General features: G+C 40.0%; 2 protein-coding genes across 3 annotated transcripts in view; one reads left to right on the top strand and one right to left on the bottom strand.

Moving 5' to 3' along the window:
• The window catches only part of bmpr2b (bone morphogenetic protein receptor, type II b (serine/threonine kinase)), a 120,650-nt gene extending 101,370 nt beyond the window's left edge, over window positions 1-19,280 (bottom strand). For both annotated transcript variants that reach the window (XM_057335246.1, XM_057335247.1), the window contains exon 1: window positions 19,013-19,280. In XM_057335246.1, coding sequence (XP_057191229.1) covers window positions 19,013-19,091 — 79 coding nt within the window. In that variant the 5' untranslated portion in view covers window positions 19,092-19,280. The remainder of the gene's footprint in view (window positions 1-19,012) is intronic.
• The window catches only part of LOC130555221 (uncharacterized), a 60,538-nt gene that overhangs the window by 5,115 nt on the left and 34,880 nt on the right, over window positions 1-20,543 (top strand). The gene's annotated exons all lie outside the window — the stretch shown is intronic.

Here is a 20,543-nt window from a genome sequence, read left to right as displayed (position 1 = left end):
AATTTATTTTATTATTAAGTTTATTTATTTTATTTAGCCTTGTTGTGCAAGTTCTCTGGAGCTTGTGCAGAGGCAGCAGCTTTTGCCAGAGGGGAACTGGAATCCCCTGGTTGGGCCTGGGTTCTCCTGAGGTTTTTTTTCTCGATTAGAGTTTTGGGTTCCTCGCCACCGTTTGCATACTGTTTTTGCACTATCTGCCTGACCGGGGGGGCTGCTTTAGAATTTTAAAGTTTTACTTAATTAATATTGCATATAGGAATTTATTATCTGTTATATTTGACCTGTGCTTCTCTCTCCTTTATCCTAAATGTGTGCTCTCACTGAGCGTGTGTGTGTGTGCGTACTTGTCTGTGTACGTACGTGTGTGTGTGTGTGTTGTGTGTGTGTGCGTGCGCATCCGTGTGTGTGTGTGTCTCTGTGTCTGTGTGTGTTGGTGCGTGTGCGTGTTGTGTGTGTGGAGTGTTTTGTGTGTGGGTGTGTCTGTCTTCTGTGTTTCAACCTTTTCTTGTTTTTGCAGGTACAACTTTGATTGTTTTGCTTGTAGTCAATGTGTCTCATGTGCAGCTGCTTTGTAACAATGAAAATTGTAAAAGCGCTATATAAATAAAGTTGAGTTGAGTTGAGTTGAGTGGCGCCTGGCCACGTGCGCGTCCTCCTCTTCCGTGTTCGGATGCACTCTCTTCCGATGAGCTCCATGTGTGCGTGAGCCCTCGGACTCTCGTTCCCGCGTGTCAACTGTCACTTATAATTAAAATCAAAGAAGCATTCGTAATACAGCAACACATTGTCGAGAAAGGGCAAACAGCATGTAGTCGCTTTATAATGCAGATGTACTGTATTGTGATTTTGTCCGATGATGTTCCGTTTATAAATCAGGATTTTAGCAGCAGTTAAAAGTGACTGCTGGTGGCAAGTGCTAACACTAACATGGCGCAATGATGTCACAAATATGCTAATTAGTCATGAGTGCCACAAGTCTGTCAAATTCCTGGGGAAAACACTGGGTTGTATGTAATGTTTTGGAATTCTGTTGAATTTAAGTTAAAAATGCTTAAATATATCCATATTTATTGATCGTTTTTAATAACGTGCGAGGTAAAATTTCACAGGGTCGCGTTGGTGTGAGTTGCCCCGCCAAAGATTTATTTGAACATTTAATGTGATTTATGAGCGGTGAATGGCGTGCTTGTGATAAGTGCAGGAAAGAGCGAGCAGAGAGCTCGTGCACTCCCTCTGTCTCCAAACTTATGTGTGCGTTTGACTTCATTTGGTGTTGCGCAGACCGAAAGGCAGAAAAGCATCGCGGGACAGACTCTTCTCCATATGCTTTTAAAACGCTGTAACGGAACACTGAGTGCGATTACATGCACAAAATAAATGGATATCTATCAAAAATTATCTTATAAAAGAAACCTGCTTTCACGTGTTTACATGCATATCAATAAACCAGCTACGCAGAAAGCCACGTTTGCATGGAAATTTGAGACTTGCCAGGTTTCTCGCGTACAGTGACGTCACCATCGATAGTCCGTCTAGTCATTAAAAATGCCACGGGAAATCGGTCAGAATCTGTATTTTTATATCTCTTCTCGTGTCAGCAGTACCTGCAAATGCAACAATAGTTTTTCATTTTCCACATCAACTGCATGATTCGAGAGCGGACTTTTATACATTTTACTGTTACTTCCGTTTGGGACTTTTACTTTTGCGCTGTCAGACATGCACACATAAACAAAACTGAGAGAAAACTGGTAAAGGCGTTTACATGCAGCACGAAATCGGAGTAATGAGCAAAAAACTACCTCTGCCGAGCGGGTTTTTCTTTCGCCATTTACATGACCTTACTTAATATCATTTTATTAAGCATAATCTGAGTAAGACGGTAAAAACGGTTTTCTTTTATCGGTCTGGCAAATGAAGGCCAGTGGCAAAATTACATCTTTTTGCAAGAAGGGCAACAAAGGAGGATTGTGAAGAGTGACAGGTTATTTCATCGCCAAATATATACAGTAACTTGAAAGAAGTTCATTATGGTATGGTCAAGGTCATTATGATTACTATAAAAACTGGTGCGACCAAATTATAAATTGGTGGCGACCAACTGAGAAAGTGAGTCGCACCAGTGCGACTTGTCGCCCTTTGAGGGTTTTATTGTTGCGGTCACATGCATTTTACCATCTACAGTGGCTTTAACAGTGAGACTGTCAGTATGCTAAAATATACAAAAATACATTTTTGATAATTTTTGGTCGACCACATACAGTATCTCCTTTAACAACTACAAGGATTTATAAAATGGGAATAAAGAAAAACAAGGCTACCGAGAACTAGGCCTGTTAGAAACTCGGCAGTCAGACAATAAACAGCATAAATTATTTCGACTAAACAGAAAGTGCTGTTTGTGTCTAATATAAATTTTTAAACAATATTTTACTCAATCATTTCATTTTGTATTTAGGTAAACCTGCAGAGCCTCAGCAAAGTCAACTTCAATTAATCATTCAAACAAACAACCAACCAACCAACCAACCAAATTGATAAAAAAATATGTAGTTTTGCACATTTCTAGTATAGACATGACTACTTTCCTCTTAGGGCGGTTTCACATTAGCACTTTTGGTGCGCACCCGGGTTCGATTAACGTCATAGTTCGGTTCGTTAGGGTGATGTGAACGCTGTCTTCTGAACCCGGGTGCGCACCCGCGAACTGTACCCGAGTCCGCTTAAAAAGGGAGGTCTGGGGTGCAGTTCATGTGAACTCCAGTACGCTTCGCTGCTGATATGAACCCAATCATACCAAATCGCGGAAGTGAACCGCTATTGATGATGTAAAACGCGTGCTTTTCGTGCGTGTGCTTGTGTGTGTGTATATATGCTCACTTACCTTGACGACCGGCGAGACGCACTGTAAGCAGAGCGAATATTTCTGCTTGCCTCTGCCAAAAAAATCTCCGGCGGAAAGCCCGCTCTCTTCAGAACAATCGTAATACTTTTGCGGCAGACAAATGCAAATGTGTTTCTGTACCTTTTCTTTGCAAGCAAATCCAAAGGTTCAAAAAAAGAACAACAAAAGTGATGCGAGCAGCTACATCCATTTTGGTGCCTTGTCACCTTCATAGCGGTAACCCAGCAACATGAGTACGTGGCCGCCGCTTGATGACGCAAGCGCACCGCGGTTCGTATGCAAAAATTACAATGTGAACACAGACCAGCGGGGGAAGGGGGAGAAATCGAACTAGGGTTCGGTCCAGGCAATCGAACTAGATGTGAAAGCGGCCTTAGTGTCATTAAGCTAACATCACCTTGCAAAATGTGGGATTCCAATAAACAGAGGAAGCCAGATCAAGGCGTTTGGATGAAACACAAACATAGTTTCCAACAAACAATATACAAAGATCAGGAGGCGAGTGATTTCATAAAGAGTGGGATTTAAGTGGCCGCCGGGAGCACAAGCCCACCCTCTGCTTTTACGGTGTGAAATATGAGCGCCTGCACCTCCTGATTGACGACCTGGAATCTGATTATATGCCAGTCCTGAACCACAAACACACTGGGCTCTTTTTCCAAACCGCGCCCCCAGCATCCACATAAATGCACACTTATACACCCAGCGTCTGTATGCCTTTCAATGAGGAAGACACGGGCTTAATCTCGCTGATTCATATTTCAAGCCCCAAGAGAAGAGGAAGTAGAAAATGTCAAAAGGTAAAAGCCTACAACGAAAATAAGCTTGTGTCTCTTAAAGTGCAACGGCCTCATACGCCAACTCGTCTCAAAAGAGGATTAGAGCCCGAGCAGCCTACAGACAACAATAAAACAAGAAAAAAGTTATTTTCCTCTCTGTTCTCCTTTGCGCTAATTCCCCACCTCCTCCTTTCCCTCTCTACCTTCTCGCTCCCTCATTCACTCCTCCCTCTCCGTAAAGTCGCAATGAATACTGCACAGACTCACATCTGAGTGGCTGGCAGGCGTCCAGACTTCAGTAATGCACTAATGAGTATTTGGAGACTCCCCTCAGCATTGCCGACACCATTTGGGACATGAAAAGGACAAAAAGAAAAAGGGAAGAGGGAGAAAAAGAGAGCGAACAACATTGGCTGGCCTGGTGGACTATTGTACATTAATTTACTGTAACTTACAGTTAACTGAAGTACTTTATATACCTCATGTATACATTAACAGACACGGTCAACATCTGTGATGTTACAAGCTTGACATATGCCACTGCTACAACACACTAAACAAACAAAGACACACACACAAAAGAACAACGAGGTGCTGACTGGCGCCAGCACAGCAAACATAAATCCCTAAGAAGGGAAAACATACATAAAGTGTGTCATACTGTATAATGGTCTGTAAAGACGTAAACAACACTGGTCCAGAAGCACTTTCCCCCTGTAAAGGGGATGAATTTAATGATGCAACAACTTGGATACATGTGACAATGTACTGTGCGTTACGTTTACACCATAACGTCATTATTGAAACGAAATTGCTAGTAAAACTTTCTACAATGTTCGAAAAAAGACTTGAAAAAGAATGAAATTGTGAATAGCGGTGCAACTTCATCTGTGAAAGCACAAATCATTGCTTTTAACAACGAATTTCAAGACAAATAATGTCCGAGCTAATCAATGGAGCTGAAGAAGAGGGTGAAAACAGAGAAAGAAAAACAAAGAATCATACAAAGAAAGTGTGTATGAATCACGAGTTTTAATACGCGCTCGCTTCAACAGTTATAAGTCCCAGTTCTCTATTTCTGTGTTTTATTACCAGGTCAGCGATTCTCCAGCGTGTGTAAATAGACTTTGTATCATATTTTATCTGTTTATGTTGTGCTGTAATGCCACAACACCATCACAAACTGAACCTGGTGTCTAGGTTGCATTTTATACAATGCATAAACGTTGCTTGTGATTTTGCATGGAAAATGTCTGTACGCATCAAAGGCGGCACAGAACGCAGAAGCGCATTTTCATTGCGGGAACAAAAACACGCTGTACAACTGAAAGCTAATAAAATAGCGAACAAATTGAAATGTATTTCTCCATAAAATGTGTAACCATAAAACTAGACCCAATTGTGATTGATAAAAAAACACAAAGCACTTTTCCAAGACACATGGGCAGCTGGATGAGACGAGAAGCAGACGGCTTGGTAACTAGAATGTTAAAGAGCAGGTTTCATGAATCTCATAAAATTACCAGCATTTCAGTGTGTAACGTAGCTTTCCTTCAATTTTGACGATCTGCAAAGTTGTTATTTCCAAAAGTCCATGATAAATTAAGATATTGGCTTCCAAAGTAAGGAGTCGACTCCGAACCGCCCAAACAAATCGTTAGGCTTTCGAATCTTTTGAGTGTAACATCGATACGTCACAGTGTAATGCATCAGCACAATCCCCGCCTTCCCGCGAAACAGGAACACTCTGACCTGCCCACTAGCACTTCAGGTAGTGTTGCGTAAACAACATGTCGAGAGGACGCTGTGTTTTGTGCTGTGAACGCAAATGTACTTTGTTTTCGCTGCCAAAGGATGACGATGTGAAAGATCAGTGGTTACATTTTTTTTCCCACGATACCACTGCAGTACAATTCCAACCTTGTGTAATGTGCTCGTCATTTTACCGACAACTGCTTCTCAAATTTTGGTGAGTTCAACGCGGGATTTGCCAGCCTCTAGACCAGGGGTCTCAAACTCGCGGCCCGGGGGCCAATTGAGGCCCGCGGGATGATATTTTGTGGCCCCCTACTTGACATCAAAGTTTAGTGTTAGTGCGGCCCGCACGTTGTTCTCAAACGCTCTTGCCACGCTTTAATTTTTATTTTTTTATCACTTACTTTTTCTATCCCTTATATCACCTTTTTTAGCATATGCGCTGTTAATGCAGCGTTAGAAAACTCCGTCAGTTTTTTTTTTACTTTCACTTTCTGTATGACTGAAGTATCAACGTTAGTCACTTGGTTGAAATGTGTTCCGGAGTGACACCAAGTGGACGGAAAATATATAGTATCACCCAGTTCCAGTCATGTCTCTCTCAAAACGTGCTGTGAAGAGAAAGGTTGGTCGACGAGCACAGGCAATTTCAGGAAAAGTGGGAGACGGAATATTTTTTTGTCGAGCACAGGGGCACCCCTACGTGTCTCATATGCACAGAGAAAGTTGCGGTGTATAAGGAATACAACGTCAGACGTCATTACTCAACTAGACATGCTGTATACAAAATACCAGGGAGATGAGAGAAAGAACCGGGTCGCCAATCTTAAAAAATGTCTATTGAGGCAACAAGATTTATTCAAGAAAGCAAGCAAAGAGAATGAAGCAGCACTTAATGCGGCCCAGCCTGACCCAGACTCTACCTCCAGCGGCCCCCAGGTAAATTGAGTTTGAGACCCCTGCTCTAGACCCTTAAAGATAAGTCAATACCAACTTTATTTGGACTAACAAGCGTCTCAGAACCACAAGCTGTAAGTATGATAAATACGTTATGTGTACATGTTAAATTGAGTGCTTACAATATACGTTAAAGTAATTGTGCTAGTCCGTGTTGTATATTTAGTACAGCTGTAGGTTTCCAGGTAAACAACGTACAAGTTAACAGTGTTACAGTTTTAATAATCCAACTCTTACCTAATAATGTGGCGGTTATTGTAGACTGTTGTCGTTCTACATGTCGTAGTATTGTACAAACTGTATCCCTTTATCGTTTAGTCACGGTAGCACTTTGCTAACGTGTCTCACATTATGGTTTTGTCAAGTGTGCCAAGTTTAGCTGTGGTCACGATCCCCTTCAAACAAAACGGTTTGCTTGTCATTATTTTAAAAACGGACTACAGCACTATATCATTTTATTATGTAAAGGTGTGTGCATTATGTTTGGAAGCTCTCGCTAACTTGCTCAGTTACTCCTCTCTGTATAATCAAAGTAATGATCAACTTTTGGATAGAGCCGTTGTTGTTCTCCCACAACTATGACGAAAAAAGATCAACAGAAAACAATAGTCTGAATGGTTTATGAAGATAAGTTTATGAAGATAAAAACTTGTGATATGGTAATACTGATGCCATTTTTACACACAGCGTCTTTGTTTACAAAAACCTACCTGAGATAAGAACTGTGGTAATGGGCGTTTCGTTTCTGACACAATCAGTGTATGAAATCACGTTTAGTGTATGAAGAAAGACCAATCACAACTGATTGGGCCAGTTGGCCAATCGGAGCACACTGGACTTGTAGGGAGGAGCTTAGAGAAGCGGAACATTTGAACAGCTTCGGAGGAATCGTTTAGGGATCTTTGAGAAATGGATAGATACTAAATGCTTATTTTAAGAAAATAGCACTGTTTTTTTACCTTTAATGCATTTGAAAATGTTGTTGGGGACTCTAATACAACATTAGGACACTTACAAAAATCTTGAAACCTGCTCTTTAAGATGGGACGGCGACTGGTAAAGGTGGTCTGTAGTGGGGGAGGGATGAGACGTGAGGTCTTAAAGGGATACTTCACCCAAAAAATTCTGTCATCATTTACTCACCCTTCAGTTGTTCCAAATCTGCATAAATTCCTTTGTTCTGATGAACACAGAGAAAGATATTTGGAATAATGCTTGTAACCAGACAGATTTTGCCCACCATTGATTACCATAGTAGGAAAAAATACAATGGCAGTCAAAAGTACCCCAGAACTGTTTGCTGTCCTACATTCTTCAAAATGTCTTCTTTTGTGTTCAACAGAACAAGTAATTTTTCCTACTATGGGAGTCAATGGGAGGCAAAATCTGTTCGGTTATAAGCATTCTTCCAAATATCTTTCTCTGTGTTCATCAGAACAAAGAAATGTATACAGATTTGGAACAAATTGAAGGTGAGTAAATGATCACACAATTTTCATTTTTGGGTGAAGTTCAGGATCATGTGTTTGACCACTGAAGCTGTCAATACAGCCGTGTATACAGAATCACCAGCACACACAAAGTCTTTACCAACTCTTCCATAACAATAAAGTAAATTAACAATGACAGAAGTTTTATTTTGGGGGGATATATCCCTGTAAATGAGAATCTTTTTAAATTTATAATAAACATTATTGTTATACTGTAGAGTTATGATGTGGACTCCGCTACTCTTCCACATTGAGAAAACATTTTAAAACTTTATTTTTATAATAAACGTTATCATCCTTGTTGTGAACAGGCCTAAACTCTACCCCCTATTCTAGACAAAGTCTAGAATTAAACCACACAGATCAGAGAACTGCTCGGCCAGATGGTGTCTCCGTCTCAATCCATCACACCCCATTACAAGACCCAGATTAGCAATCTCCAGATTTGTTTACCCAGCACCAATGAGAAGGTATGTCCAAGATTATCCCCGCAAAGGATCAGGAGGTTTGCAAATATACGGTCGAGGGAATTAAAACTCACTGAACGTGCAGGTTTTTGTTGTCACTATAGGAACCTGCTGTGAGAAGACTCTACATGGTTAAAAAAACACAATGGCTAGCAGATACAAGGCTGAAGATTGTCACTAAGCGACTGGCTATCTCCTGCACAATGACACAGAGAGAGACAATAATTAAAGACACTCCTGCACACCCTCAAGTTAATGAAGAAGGTGAAGAACCTCAATACATGAGTATTGGCACATTCCAAAGAAGCCACTCGGCTGGTTGTGGAGATGGATGCAGAGGACACCTACATGACTGGAAACAGGACAAACCGGGGCAAGGCCGTGTAAAACAATATCATATTGTGTGAGAAAATTGTGTCAAGACACAATGACATGAAAGGCCACAATTGTTAACTAACCTAACTTTAGTTTCCCAGGTAAGCATCTCGATGAAGAGGCGGTCAGGTATGTGAATATACGCTCTTAAACTGTTGATGGCTTCGGCTGGAGGTCAAAGGTTAGCTATTGTTGATGTGTCAAAAAGCTCTGAAACCACATAGAGATCTGCAACAAGTTTAATTTACCAGAAAAACACAAACAGCTGTCTTATTACAAAAAAATTTAAGTACAAAAACACAATTCACATTCCAAATTAACATGCAGCACACATTTCAATTGAAGCCTTTCAAGCTGACTTCTATGTCAACACCCAAACAAGATCGGGGGACTTTTATGTGCAGCCAGGTTTGTCTCCTCTTCAATTTTTCCACTAGCTTTGCTCAGTCAGGTTTGCCATGTGACTGTCACGGAGAACAGCTCAAAAGGCTTCGGAATTGAGCCTCTGACCACAGAGAAGGCCGTGCCAGGATTTTGAAATACCCCTCTACAAATACACCTCCCTTCCAGAGAGCTCTGGTTTGTGCTTGCCACTCACCACCCAGACATGTAGGCGCTGTTGGCAAGAGAATGGATCCCCCTCCCTTTGCCCGAGCGGCTACAAGAGACTCCAGCAAGCTTTCCTAATACAACGCAGTTCAACTCTGTAGGGTAAAGACTGTCAGCCCAACGCTGGTGTATTTTCAAATGTCAACTGTGACAAAAATGTCAGGAGAGGTTTAAAATTCATGTATATATCAAATCCATACTGAGAGCGCTATTAACGTTAATGTCTAATTTCCGTTATCCCTCGGCTGCCCGTGAACCTAGGCTTGTTTTTCCGGCAAATGACTCAGGCATGTTCCTGTGACTCAGGTATGTTCCTGTGACAAATGCGGCATTTTTCGTTTTGTTCCAATAGGATACCATCTCCTCTGTGCGGGAGCTTTCATCAATGTCATTTGCCAGAAAAACAAGCCTCTGGTTCACGCGAAGCCGAGGAATAACGGAAGTAAGACATTAATGTTAATAGCGCTGTCAATATGGATATTTCTCTTAAACAAACACATCGATTTGCTCCACAAGACCTTCGTTAAGACCACAGAGCCGTGTTGAGCAGTTCTTTGATCGATGTATGCACTTTTTGGAGCTTCAAAAAATTGCCCCCCATTCACTCCCATTCTACCGCTTGGAAGAAAAATGATACGTGGACGAGGTATTATAACTCCGACTGCATTATTCTTGAAGAAGAAAGTCATATTCAGTCATATTGAGGGTGAGTAAAACATGGGGAAATTTTGTTTTGCCTCTGAAATATCGCAAAACACGCAAAATGTAAATGGTCCCCAAGTAGGGCTGTGACGGTGGCAGTTTTTTACCACCGCGGTGGTAATAGACAAATCGACCGCGGTGGTGCGGTGGTTGAGAAATATATATTATTTATATAAATAATATTTATATTATTATATTTGCGTGTAGCAACAACATGACGAGTGCAGAGAAATATAGACCTTATTTAAATACTTGAAATTGTTAAATATTTGAAATTGAAATATGATATCTGAAATAAATGAGGATGAAACATCCGTCAATGTTTAACGCACAAATCCATCAGTGAAACGGCACAGTACAGCATATAAAACATTTAAATAAACATCAGTAAATAATGAACACTTAAATGATATAAGAAAGCTAAATACTAAATAAAAAAGCTCTTGTTGCAATAACTTCAGTCAGTGGCGTATTAACCCTTACAGTCCTTAACAATTCCATTTGAAACAAACTGTTTAAACCTACATTGGCTTTCCTATTCAGATTGCCATAAAAACTTTACTTTTTCCGTCTCGTTGATGTGAAACTTACTTGTTGACATTTTCCAGATTCAAATGTTTACAGCTGCACTAAATGCGCGTTCAGAAGATGTGCACAGGAGCGCAAATGAATGGATGTCTCTCCGCAACCACGGCAAAACCTGCGTGCGCTCTGACACTAAGCAAGCGCGTCATAGCCAGTTTTGATTTTACTTATCTGTTCATTTCACAACAAGATCCATTGCAAAACCTGCAGAATAACCTGGGTTTTGCCATGCAGGCCCGCACTCGAACGCATCTGTGCTGTGAGACCAGTATAGAGAAGCAGCACATTCCGCACGCACCCGCAGATTAATCGTAAATGAATGTGTACACCATTTCCAAACATTTGTCATCTACTTAAAGTTTGGGCAAATAAATTTGAATGAACACTTTGTCTGGAAATAAACGTTACTTAGACTGAACTTTGCACTGCAAGATACAAAAAAAATCACTGCATATAGCAAGCGTGGGGCAGACTTTCGGAAATTGTCATTCTCTGCACTGAAAGCAAGCATACAGGAGGACAGAGAAAGTGCGCGCAGGAAAAAAGGTGAAATGGTCTTTTTGACCGTTTAAATGGTAAGATGCTTTATTGCATTCCTCCTTTACAACCGGTAAATAAAGTAACTTTGTTGGTAGTTCATTGGTAACGAACGTGCTTGTATTCCCGTTTGTAAAAAATAATTCATTATTATCGAGTAGTTTTGAAAATAGTTTTGAGGCGAGATCTGGTCTAGTAAGTGGCACAGCATTGTTACGTGATGGTTAAGGAAAATGTTCTTGTGTTTTGAATATATGTTCCCCTGCATTTCAGACATTTTGCCTAAACACATTTATTTTGCACATTGTGACTTGAATCTGGCTTATTTCGTTTTTTATTTTTATATATTATGAAGGTATATTCTGTTTTAAACCAATTCTGTACATTAATGTTTGATTGTTTTTTGGTGCATCAATGTTGCGCTGCACGTTGCACCTTGTTAACCACCTGGTGTCGTCCCCACATGCAAGCCCGCGCGCGACTATCAGTCGAATATAGGCAAGACGTGACCATTCTTATTCGACTATGTAAATCCTTAGTCGAGGACACCCCTAATAGGGACTAATTTTTCTTTGCTCTGATGAAGACAGAGAAAGATATTTGTAAGAATGCTAGTAACCAAGCAGTTCTTGGCCACCACTAACAACAAAGAAATTTTACAGATTTGGTACAATTTGAGGGTGAGTAAATGATGACAGAATTTCCTTTTTGGGTGAACTGTTCCTTTAAAGGGATAATGCAGTTTTGTACGTAACAGCTGATTTAAAAGCAATGTTCCAGTGTTCATTGACCATTCCTCAATGTAAAAATCTAAAGTGCATTTGTTATTTCATCATAAGACAGTGTACACATCTCCATATTTCTGAAAGCAGCACAGCTGTGCTCAAAAACAGGTAAAGAAGACAGTGATGGAGAGAAGGTGGCAGACAGCCAGAGGAGCAAGACTGCATTTAATGTGTGTGTGTGTCGTTGCAAAAAGAGGAAAAAGTGTGTGCCGGTACTCCTTGCGATATTAGAACTGACAAATTTGACTTGCTGTTACTTAAAGTTTAAAATTGACATTGTTTCATTTTTTCTGTGGGATTTCTACGTTTTCGAAATAAGAGTAATTGTAAATGTTTAATACAACAAAACTATCCTTGACATTCATTTCTTCGTGTGTCAACTTGATAAAGACCTTAGTAGCTAATTCATAAAAAATATTTAAATGAAGTAATTTGCTGTATTTTTATGAAGGAATTTATCCTTACTATTATATAAAATAAAATATCAATGATAAGAATAACAAGGTCACTAAATCCTTCTTTAGCATCAAGTGCCTTTGAATTCTATCAGTTCCGAATCAGATTCTGCTTATCGATTTTGATTCTTATCGATTCCCAGTTTTGATTCCACAGTTGAAGTAAAAAATTTAGATACCATCCCGTATAGCCTGCTTATTGACTGGTTTGCAAAAAATATAGATTTATGAGCATCTTTTTGTGTATATATAGACAACGATGAAACTATGGTAAATTTCTGGTTCCTGTGCTTTATCACAAGTTAACACAAGCGCATTTCTGAAAATATGCACACAGGGATTGATAAGAGGAATATAAATTTTAATTTCAAGTATCCGATTCCAGTTCTTTTCGATTCCGGTCCGGTCCGATTCCTAACCTTTCAATTCCGAATCTCTATTTCTCTATACTTAAAGAGAAATTCATAAGATTAATCAAAATTAAATATTCTATTGCATTCGTGGCTTCAGAAAAAAGTTTTGTTCGAGGGAATTAATTAGTGAAAAGACTTTTAGAGTCCGTTAGAAAGGTTGTTCTTCAATGTTTCCCCTACCATTACCTTAGGGGGGCACCCCGCCCCTCCAACGGCACCTCCCACCCCCCTTGAAGGTCAAGTTAATTTAATTTTTTATGTTGCGTTAGATCACAAGAGAAGTAATTTAAGGTTACCATTCCTATATAACATGTCTATACCATGTTCTCGTACTAAACAAACTAAATAGCATTGTTATTTGTCTTATTTACATGGCGGCATGTCATTTCTGTTTCTACATGGTCGCGCCTTTACAATTCTCCTCTGCTCTCTGTATCGAGTTCCGACCCGATGCGCGTGCACACACACACAGACACGTGCACGCACATACACAGGTAAGCACACTTTCACCAGCGGACAGAGAGCGCGTGTGGTAAAATATGTCGCGTCAACCACCTGACAAGCTGATAAAAAATTGTGTTTTTAAACGCTCCCAGGGTGGTGAAAATACGCATGCCCTGCCCCTGACAAGCAACAGTCTAGTTAACACCGGATGACAGGTTTTCACCCAGTTTATCCTTCGTTCCATCCGGACCGCAAGACATAATGAACCATTAAAAAAAATCAGACCATTTCTGTGGTTTAAATTGAGCAGCTGAGATGTACACATCACGAGCACTCAGGGACATTTATGTTGATTATATGTTGCCGCTATATCCTCTAATATCTTTATTTAGCGCCAAACACACTTCATTTTAACGCTTTCTGTTCCGTGAGCACTGCTTCTCCCACCAAAGACACGTCGCATATAAAGACCTGCAGACACCAAGAGCAGGTAAATAAATGGACACTTTTTCTGTAACTCTTAAGTAAACGAAAATGCAGCAGTAATAAAGTGTTTTTAGCGGTAAGTCAGTTTACTGTTTGCTATACAGGTTTGTGACAGATTATAAAACATAACGTCTGGTATCTACATATAGCATTTATGATATTAATAGCATAAATAATCAGCATGTTAAGAGCATTTCATTGTGAATCATGTTTTAATTGGAAAGAATATTTAGAATCAGTTCTAGTATGAATGGCATACTACAAAGTTACTGTTAGTAACTTTGTAAGTGCTCCTGCTCATGATATATTTATTTCAGTTGTTACATTTTGTTGTCACTAGTTTTTTTTTAATATTAAAATAGACCACTGGGACTTCGCTTCAGCACCAGAGCCTACAACATATTTTCTCAGTTACCAGACCTTCTATGTTTCATACAGACTGTGGTTTATTATTTATTTAAAAAAGTATTGTCCGGACCTCTGCCGCAAAAAAATATAGAGACCGCAGCCCCCAAAGCCGTAAACCTAGGGGAAACACTGTTCTTGTTCTTGCAGAATACAAAAGAAGATATTTTGAAAGATGTTGGTACAACATTCGTACCCGAACAACGGCTATACCCATTTACTTGCATTGGTTTTGTGTCCATACAATTGAAGTGAATGGGTACCTCCGTTGTTCGGTTACCAATATTCTTCAAAATATGTTCTTTTGTGTTCTGCAGAAGAAAGTCATACAGGTTTGAAATTACACGAGGGTGAGTAAATTATTTTTATTTTTGGGTGAACTATAATTTTAAATCCTTATGTCATCTCATTTTAATCTCTGTTTTCAGATTTTTTTGTATTGGACTTAGTTGTTGTTGACTGAAGGTACACAATATTTCAACCTGAACAGACTGTACTTACCTTAAAGCCATGTTTTTGTTTGGGTTAAATTAATTAAGTCATGTAACCTAACTAATAGCCCTTTACTACAAAACGAAATATGCACAATGCAGACATTAAATGAAAACTGTCTAGTAACTGCAGTGTCTTGTCGAGCAGGGATTGAGAGAGCAGACATGCAAAAATACTTGCTGATGTACAACACAGTGCACAATTTCTGATACTGTGCACTAGTAAACACCAGTACACGTGTGTAGAATCTACCCAAATGTGCACCGCCCAACTCTTAAAGACGCTAAATGATGCAACACACCCACAAACTCCTCATAATTTTCTGTAGGAGTAAATGAAGAAAATAATAACAGAGTAGGTGGTACCCAAAAACCTGTGCCACGTGAACAATTAGACAGAAAAATGAGTCAGAAATTAGATGATTTAGAATATAGGGTGTTTTGTCCCCCCAAGCAGCTTGAAGAAGGGCAAAGGGGCCATTGTTACATTCCTCTAGTGAAATGATTTTTCAATTAGTGTGTGAACTGCGTTCGAGGGGCGAGTCTGGCAGAGGAGGGGTCTCAGATTCAATCAGTTCTGCTGCAGACCGAGCAAGCTGTGTGAATGTGTTGGGGGGGGGGTTGTGGCGTCACCACTGGGGAATGTCTCTCTCTCTTCCCCCTCCCGGCCGCCTGCCCATGGAGCCAACGAGAGACACATTGTTTAGTCTAAAACCCTGCTGGTGCGGGACTACACACTCCAGATCCCCACCACACACATGGCAATATACACAAACAAGACAAAATGCGGCATGAAAAACAGCCGAGGACCTCAGGAGCAAAACCTCTGTGCTTTATTTTGAGGTGTCACGCTACACACTCCTATCTACGTGTGTTCATGTGATATAGCATGAAACGTAGACACCGCTCTGACATAGCAGACAGACTCGCAATACAGCCAGTGACTAACACTCTCAAACACACACACCTTTCGCAACTCGCACATGCGCACAGTCTGCCTGTAATGCACTGTAAATGCCAAAGGGGGTTTGGATCATTTGCGGCAAACGTATCTGCACTGCACAATCAGTGTACAAATCACAAACGTGGAAATGCTTGACAGAGTCAGACAGTCAACTCCCACTTCCTGCCCTCCCCCACAGACAGACAGACGAATTCCTTAAGGCCGACAGTGACCCACACACGCAGACGGGTGGGGGTAACAAGTAACGCGCAGGGCAATAAACACACAGCTGCAGTGGAACCATGGTGGATTTCAAAGAAAATATCAGAAACTATCGAAGAATGTCACTTGTGCATTAAAATGAGTTGGTATTATTATTCTGCTGAGATAATTGTCTCCGTTCATCAAATTAGAGATGGAAAAACCTCAAAGGAAATTACATTAGGAGCAGACGTTTAAAATCATGGAAATTACAGAACAGGATCCAAGGTAACGCTCCCTGCGTATAATTTTATTCTCAGCCAGATGAAGGAGAAATGTCAAAGCTCAAACACCACCTTTCAATAGCAAAAGCTTTATATTCTTACCTAAAAGCACTATGGAGGTACTTTGATACAGTGATGATATTTAATGGTAATACCAAGGCATCCGATATTAGCACTGCCAATATTTTGGCTTCTCTACATGATGAACATTTTTCCTCATATATGTAAGTCACTCTGAAGTGTCAACTAAACCAGTGTTTCACAACCTTTTTTCTTCCACGGAACAGTTTAGACAAGTAAAATAATCACATGACTCACTACTATCACAATAAACATTAAAATAAAATAAAAAACTGCAAAAACCTGCAGAGTTTCAAATGACACATTAAAATGGCATTTTAAAGCCTACTTAACTCTTGGAATTCAAAAATCACGTATGAATTGGAAATATTTACAGTAACTGTAGTAACACTGCAGTAAATGTATTTTATTTTTGCAAAAAAATATATTTTTTCATGCCACACCTGACAACCTGTCACGGCACACGTGTGTTGGGAAACAGTGAACTGAATGATTAAAGGGACAAATCGATTTTTTATTCATTTACTCATCCTAACTTTACTCATCAACATGTATGACTTTCTTGTGCAGAAAACAAAAGACATTTTCAAGAACATTGGTAACCAAACAACACTGGCCTCCCTTGACTTCCATTGTATGGACACAAAGCTACTGAGACATTCCTCCAAATATCTTCTCCCACAGAAGAAAGACTCATATCATCTACAGTTTATGGACAACATGATGGTGAATATATGATGACAAAAATGTTATTTCTTCCCTTTAAATGCAACTGTACCGTGTCTGAAAAAATTTATACATGTACATAATGTAATCAATACATAAAAATGCATTGCAAGTGGAATTTTGCTACCGTCAGTGAAATAAGCTGCTGGTTTGGCAACAAGGTCTGATAGCACATTCAAGATAAGCTTCCTCGTCTCTAAAATGCCGCACGGTCTGTGATGCAGTAACTGATGTGCAGTACTAAAGGCTTCGCAGAACGTCCTTGATCAAGAACACAATATCTTTCATCATGGCTCAGCTAGACGCTCATACAGTGCCTCTTTAAAGGGCTATGTGGCACTACGGCGTATGAACTATCACCGCAGCTTTAATAGGCATGTTACACGTGTGTGTGTAATAAGTGCTGATCAGGTTTAGCAATGTAGCAAAAGAGCTATATCTTCATGCTCCATCAGCGGTCACAGATGGGGTAAAGACTCACACACATACAGAAAAAACACACACACATTTCCAATGCTCGAAAAACCGTCCTCTAGCTGTTTTTGCAGGGCGCAACCCGACAGCAGCCGATTACGACACTAAACTCCTTCAAGTGTTACTAACTACCCATCCAAGGCGAGCTCACATCTAAATCACAGTGGCAGCTACGAACAGCTTTAAAATGAGCTTGTGATGAGACCTCGAACCGGTTTACCAGCATGGCCGGGCCAGGCTGCACTTTTAATTACAGCGTCTGTCTCCACCGTAACCTCATTGCATGGTCATACCTCAGCAGTCACGACCGCAGGGCCGAAATCACATTGTGAGGGGTTTGCAGGACAGATGATGGTCAGAGGCCAAAGGGTGGAACATCCGATCGCAGTTCTATCACTGAAAGTCATAGATTGGCTAACAAGATTTATAACAAGGACATTCTTGTATTTAAAAAATGGCCTCTTTTGTGCAAATGTTGTATGGACGATGACCATCCTTTGAACGCACCTATTCCTAAATATTAGCTTGTTCAGGTGTTTTATATCAGAGTTGGGGCTAAACTCGGCAGGAAAATGGATCTCGCGGGCCAGAGTTGAGAACCACTGCTTTACATTATTGTACGTCTTTTTATCGTTCACAAAATGGTCATGTGATTTCAACATGGCGGATCCCTATGAGGCGACGACTCACTCTACTGTACATAGGAAAAGAGCTTTTTTACCAACTGAAATCTTCAGCTTTCGTGAGTGCACATCATATTTGTCACAGGTGTTATTCATGTCTTTGTGTAAAATGTTTTTAACTAGAAAAAAATATTAAATACTGCTTGATCAGAAAACTGTTCTTCTTCATTCTCTTCCTAATCTGTTGTAGCAGTAGAGACAGAACACTTATCTTATCAAGGTCAAAGCTGAACACAAATACATTCCAACCTGTAAACAAACTGCTCCACAACACTCATGATGGCCAACGTTTTAGAGACTTTACAAGGGTCTCAAAACAATGATACAACATCAAACGCTTCTAATCGAATGATGCATAACAGCAGGGTAAACACCCTCTAATGACCCAAACACAGCATAGTTTTATCTGATAATCTGACCCCGTATAAAAACAAGACAGATGTCAAAAACACTCTGATAGTCATTTCTAATGTTATTTATACATGTGCACAGCCTTGGTATTTTTTCATTTTGCATTATTGCCAACATTTTTACTTAAGATTGAGATGTATGAGTCAACCAATGCCAACAACAAGAGTCTGAAAAACAAACTGTGATGAAACCAAACCATCAAGCAACTTTTCTTGGAAAAGTTTCCAAGTAGTGCCAAAAAGCACCTGCTTGTGTAACTGCTAACCAATGAGGAGACGTTGGTTTTAACTAAACTAAAACACAGAAAAAACATTAAAGACACTATATTGACATTGAACTTGCCGCAACTTAAAACACCCCAAAAAACTATTGGATAAAGATAAACCAGTAAGCAGAATTGAGCATAATACAAACAGTTCACATTCACAAGTTAAACCAATTCGGATTTTGATTCGCATTACAGCGCAGTCAGTGACAAACATGCACATAATTGTAAACGTGTAACATAGATACTGCAATGTAAAATAAAAACAGTGTATAATAGAAATATAGATAGAAATTCGGTTTACCAGCCACAGCGCTGAGCAGAAGCACTGAGCAGAGCCCAAGTGAGAGAAGTGATGCTCGGTTCAGCACCAGTACTCTCATCCTGATGGTGGTTTCGATGCTTCGGGATCAGTTCAACTCCAGATGAGCTCCACTAAAGTTTCCGTAGATTTTCCCCGCAGCCTCCCGTATCACTGAAGTTCAAGCTCATGTACTTGGTGGAAATCGTACGAAATGAGACGTACACATGTATGTTTGAAAATTATACATGATTTTAAAGGAATAATATATATATATATATATATATATATATATATATATATTACATGTCTTTATAATTAGATTATAAACGCATTTTATCCATGTCGGTAAGGAGTTTGAGCAGTTACACTTCGCGCATCACTGCATGCGATCCACTGTCTCGCATTTCTTCTTTTTCGACACTTCAGACATCAACAGACATTTTAAAACAACCCAAACACCTGCGACTACCACATATTGGGTAATATATGTGTATATAAAAACAGATTTAGCTGCTATCTGTTCGGTTCTGGTCCAGATGGTCGTGCGGTATCTCAATATGGGTCAGTTCTGCTCATGTCAGCCCGCTTCAGTTGATGCTTAAGTTAGCTTCACGCGCTAACGACATCTCCAACATTTCCCTTCTTTTTCTTGATTGTATTACTCCACAAAAGCTGAAATTGCGTATTTGAAATTAAGTCGATGTACTGCAGAAGGCGTCGAGCCCAACGGTCGGTTCAAGCGGCCGTACGGGAGCGACATTAAGTCCGATCCATAGAGAAAGAGGCCTGTAAAAACGTCGCAGTGGGTCTAGGTCTGTAACGGCTGTGATCGCTGTACGGGCTCCCCAATGGGTTAATGAGCGTATTTTTCCCGGTATGGATGATTATCGTCCCGCAGACCGCGTCCAGCTCCCGCGTCCGCTCTCAGTAACTTCAGCTCCGCCTAGAGCAGACAGATGAAGGGCAGCCAGTCCTCCAGCTCAACCCCCCCACCCCCCTCCATTCCGTCGCTCTGTCTCTCTCACTCTATGCTCCTGCTTTTCACTTTTAGTTTTCTCTCAGGAAAATAGCTATGGTTTTATTATAGTAAAAGTGTAACTATGTTTTTGGCGGATTGATTAACATTTATATTACACTGTAGTAAGACAATGGTACATTTGTGATTAAATTATGGCAACTATCGTAAAACCATCGTAAGGTTCAGAATTTGTAGCATAAAAACAACAATTAATTATTACAGTTATTGATACTTCTCTACAATAAATGAATGAGTGAATAAATAAATTGGTAGACCTACTGTTTTAGTTCCGTGCTATTCTTTGCTCAAAATGCCATGTAAATATCCATGTTATTTATGTCAGTGTAGCGCAGCTGCTTGCTTAAAGACTACATTTAGCAGAAACTATATTTGGCACAGACAATTTTTGTAAGAATGAAAAAAAGTTTAGATATTTGTTTTGCAGGTCACACTTTCCATCTGTGTTTGATTTTTTCTTATGACAAGAGTTCAAGTGCTCTTTTCTCATACAGG

This window comes from Triplophysa rosa, linkage group LG6 (assembly GCF_024868665.1).
Source record: "Triplophysa rosa linkage group LG6, Trosa_1v2, whole genome shotgun sequence".
Taxonomy (NCBI): Eukaryota; Metazoa; Chordata; class Actinopteri; order Cypriniformes; family Nemacheilidae; genus Triplophysa; species Triplophysa rosa.
This window is presented reverse-complemented; position numbering and strand designations above follow the sequence as displayed.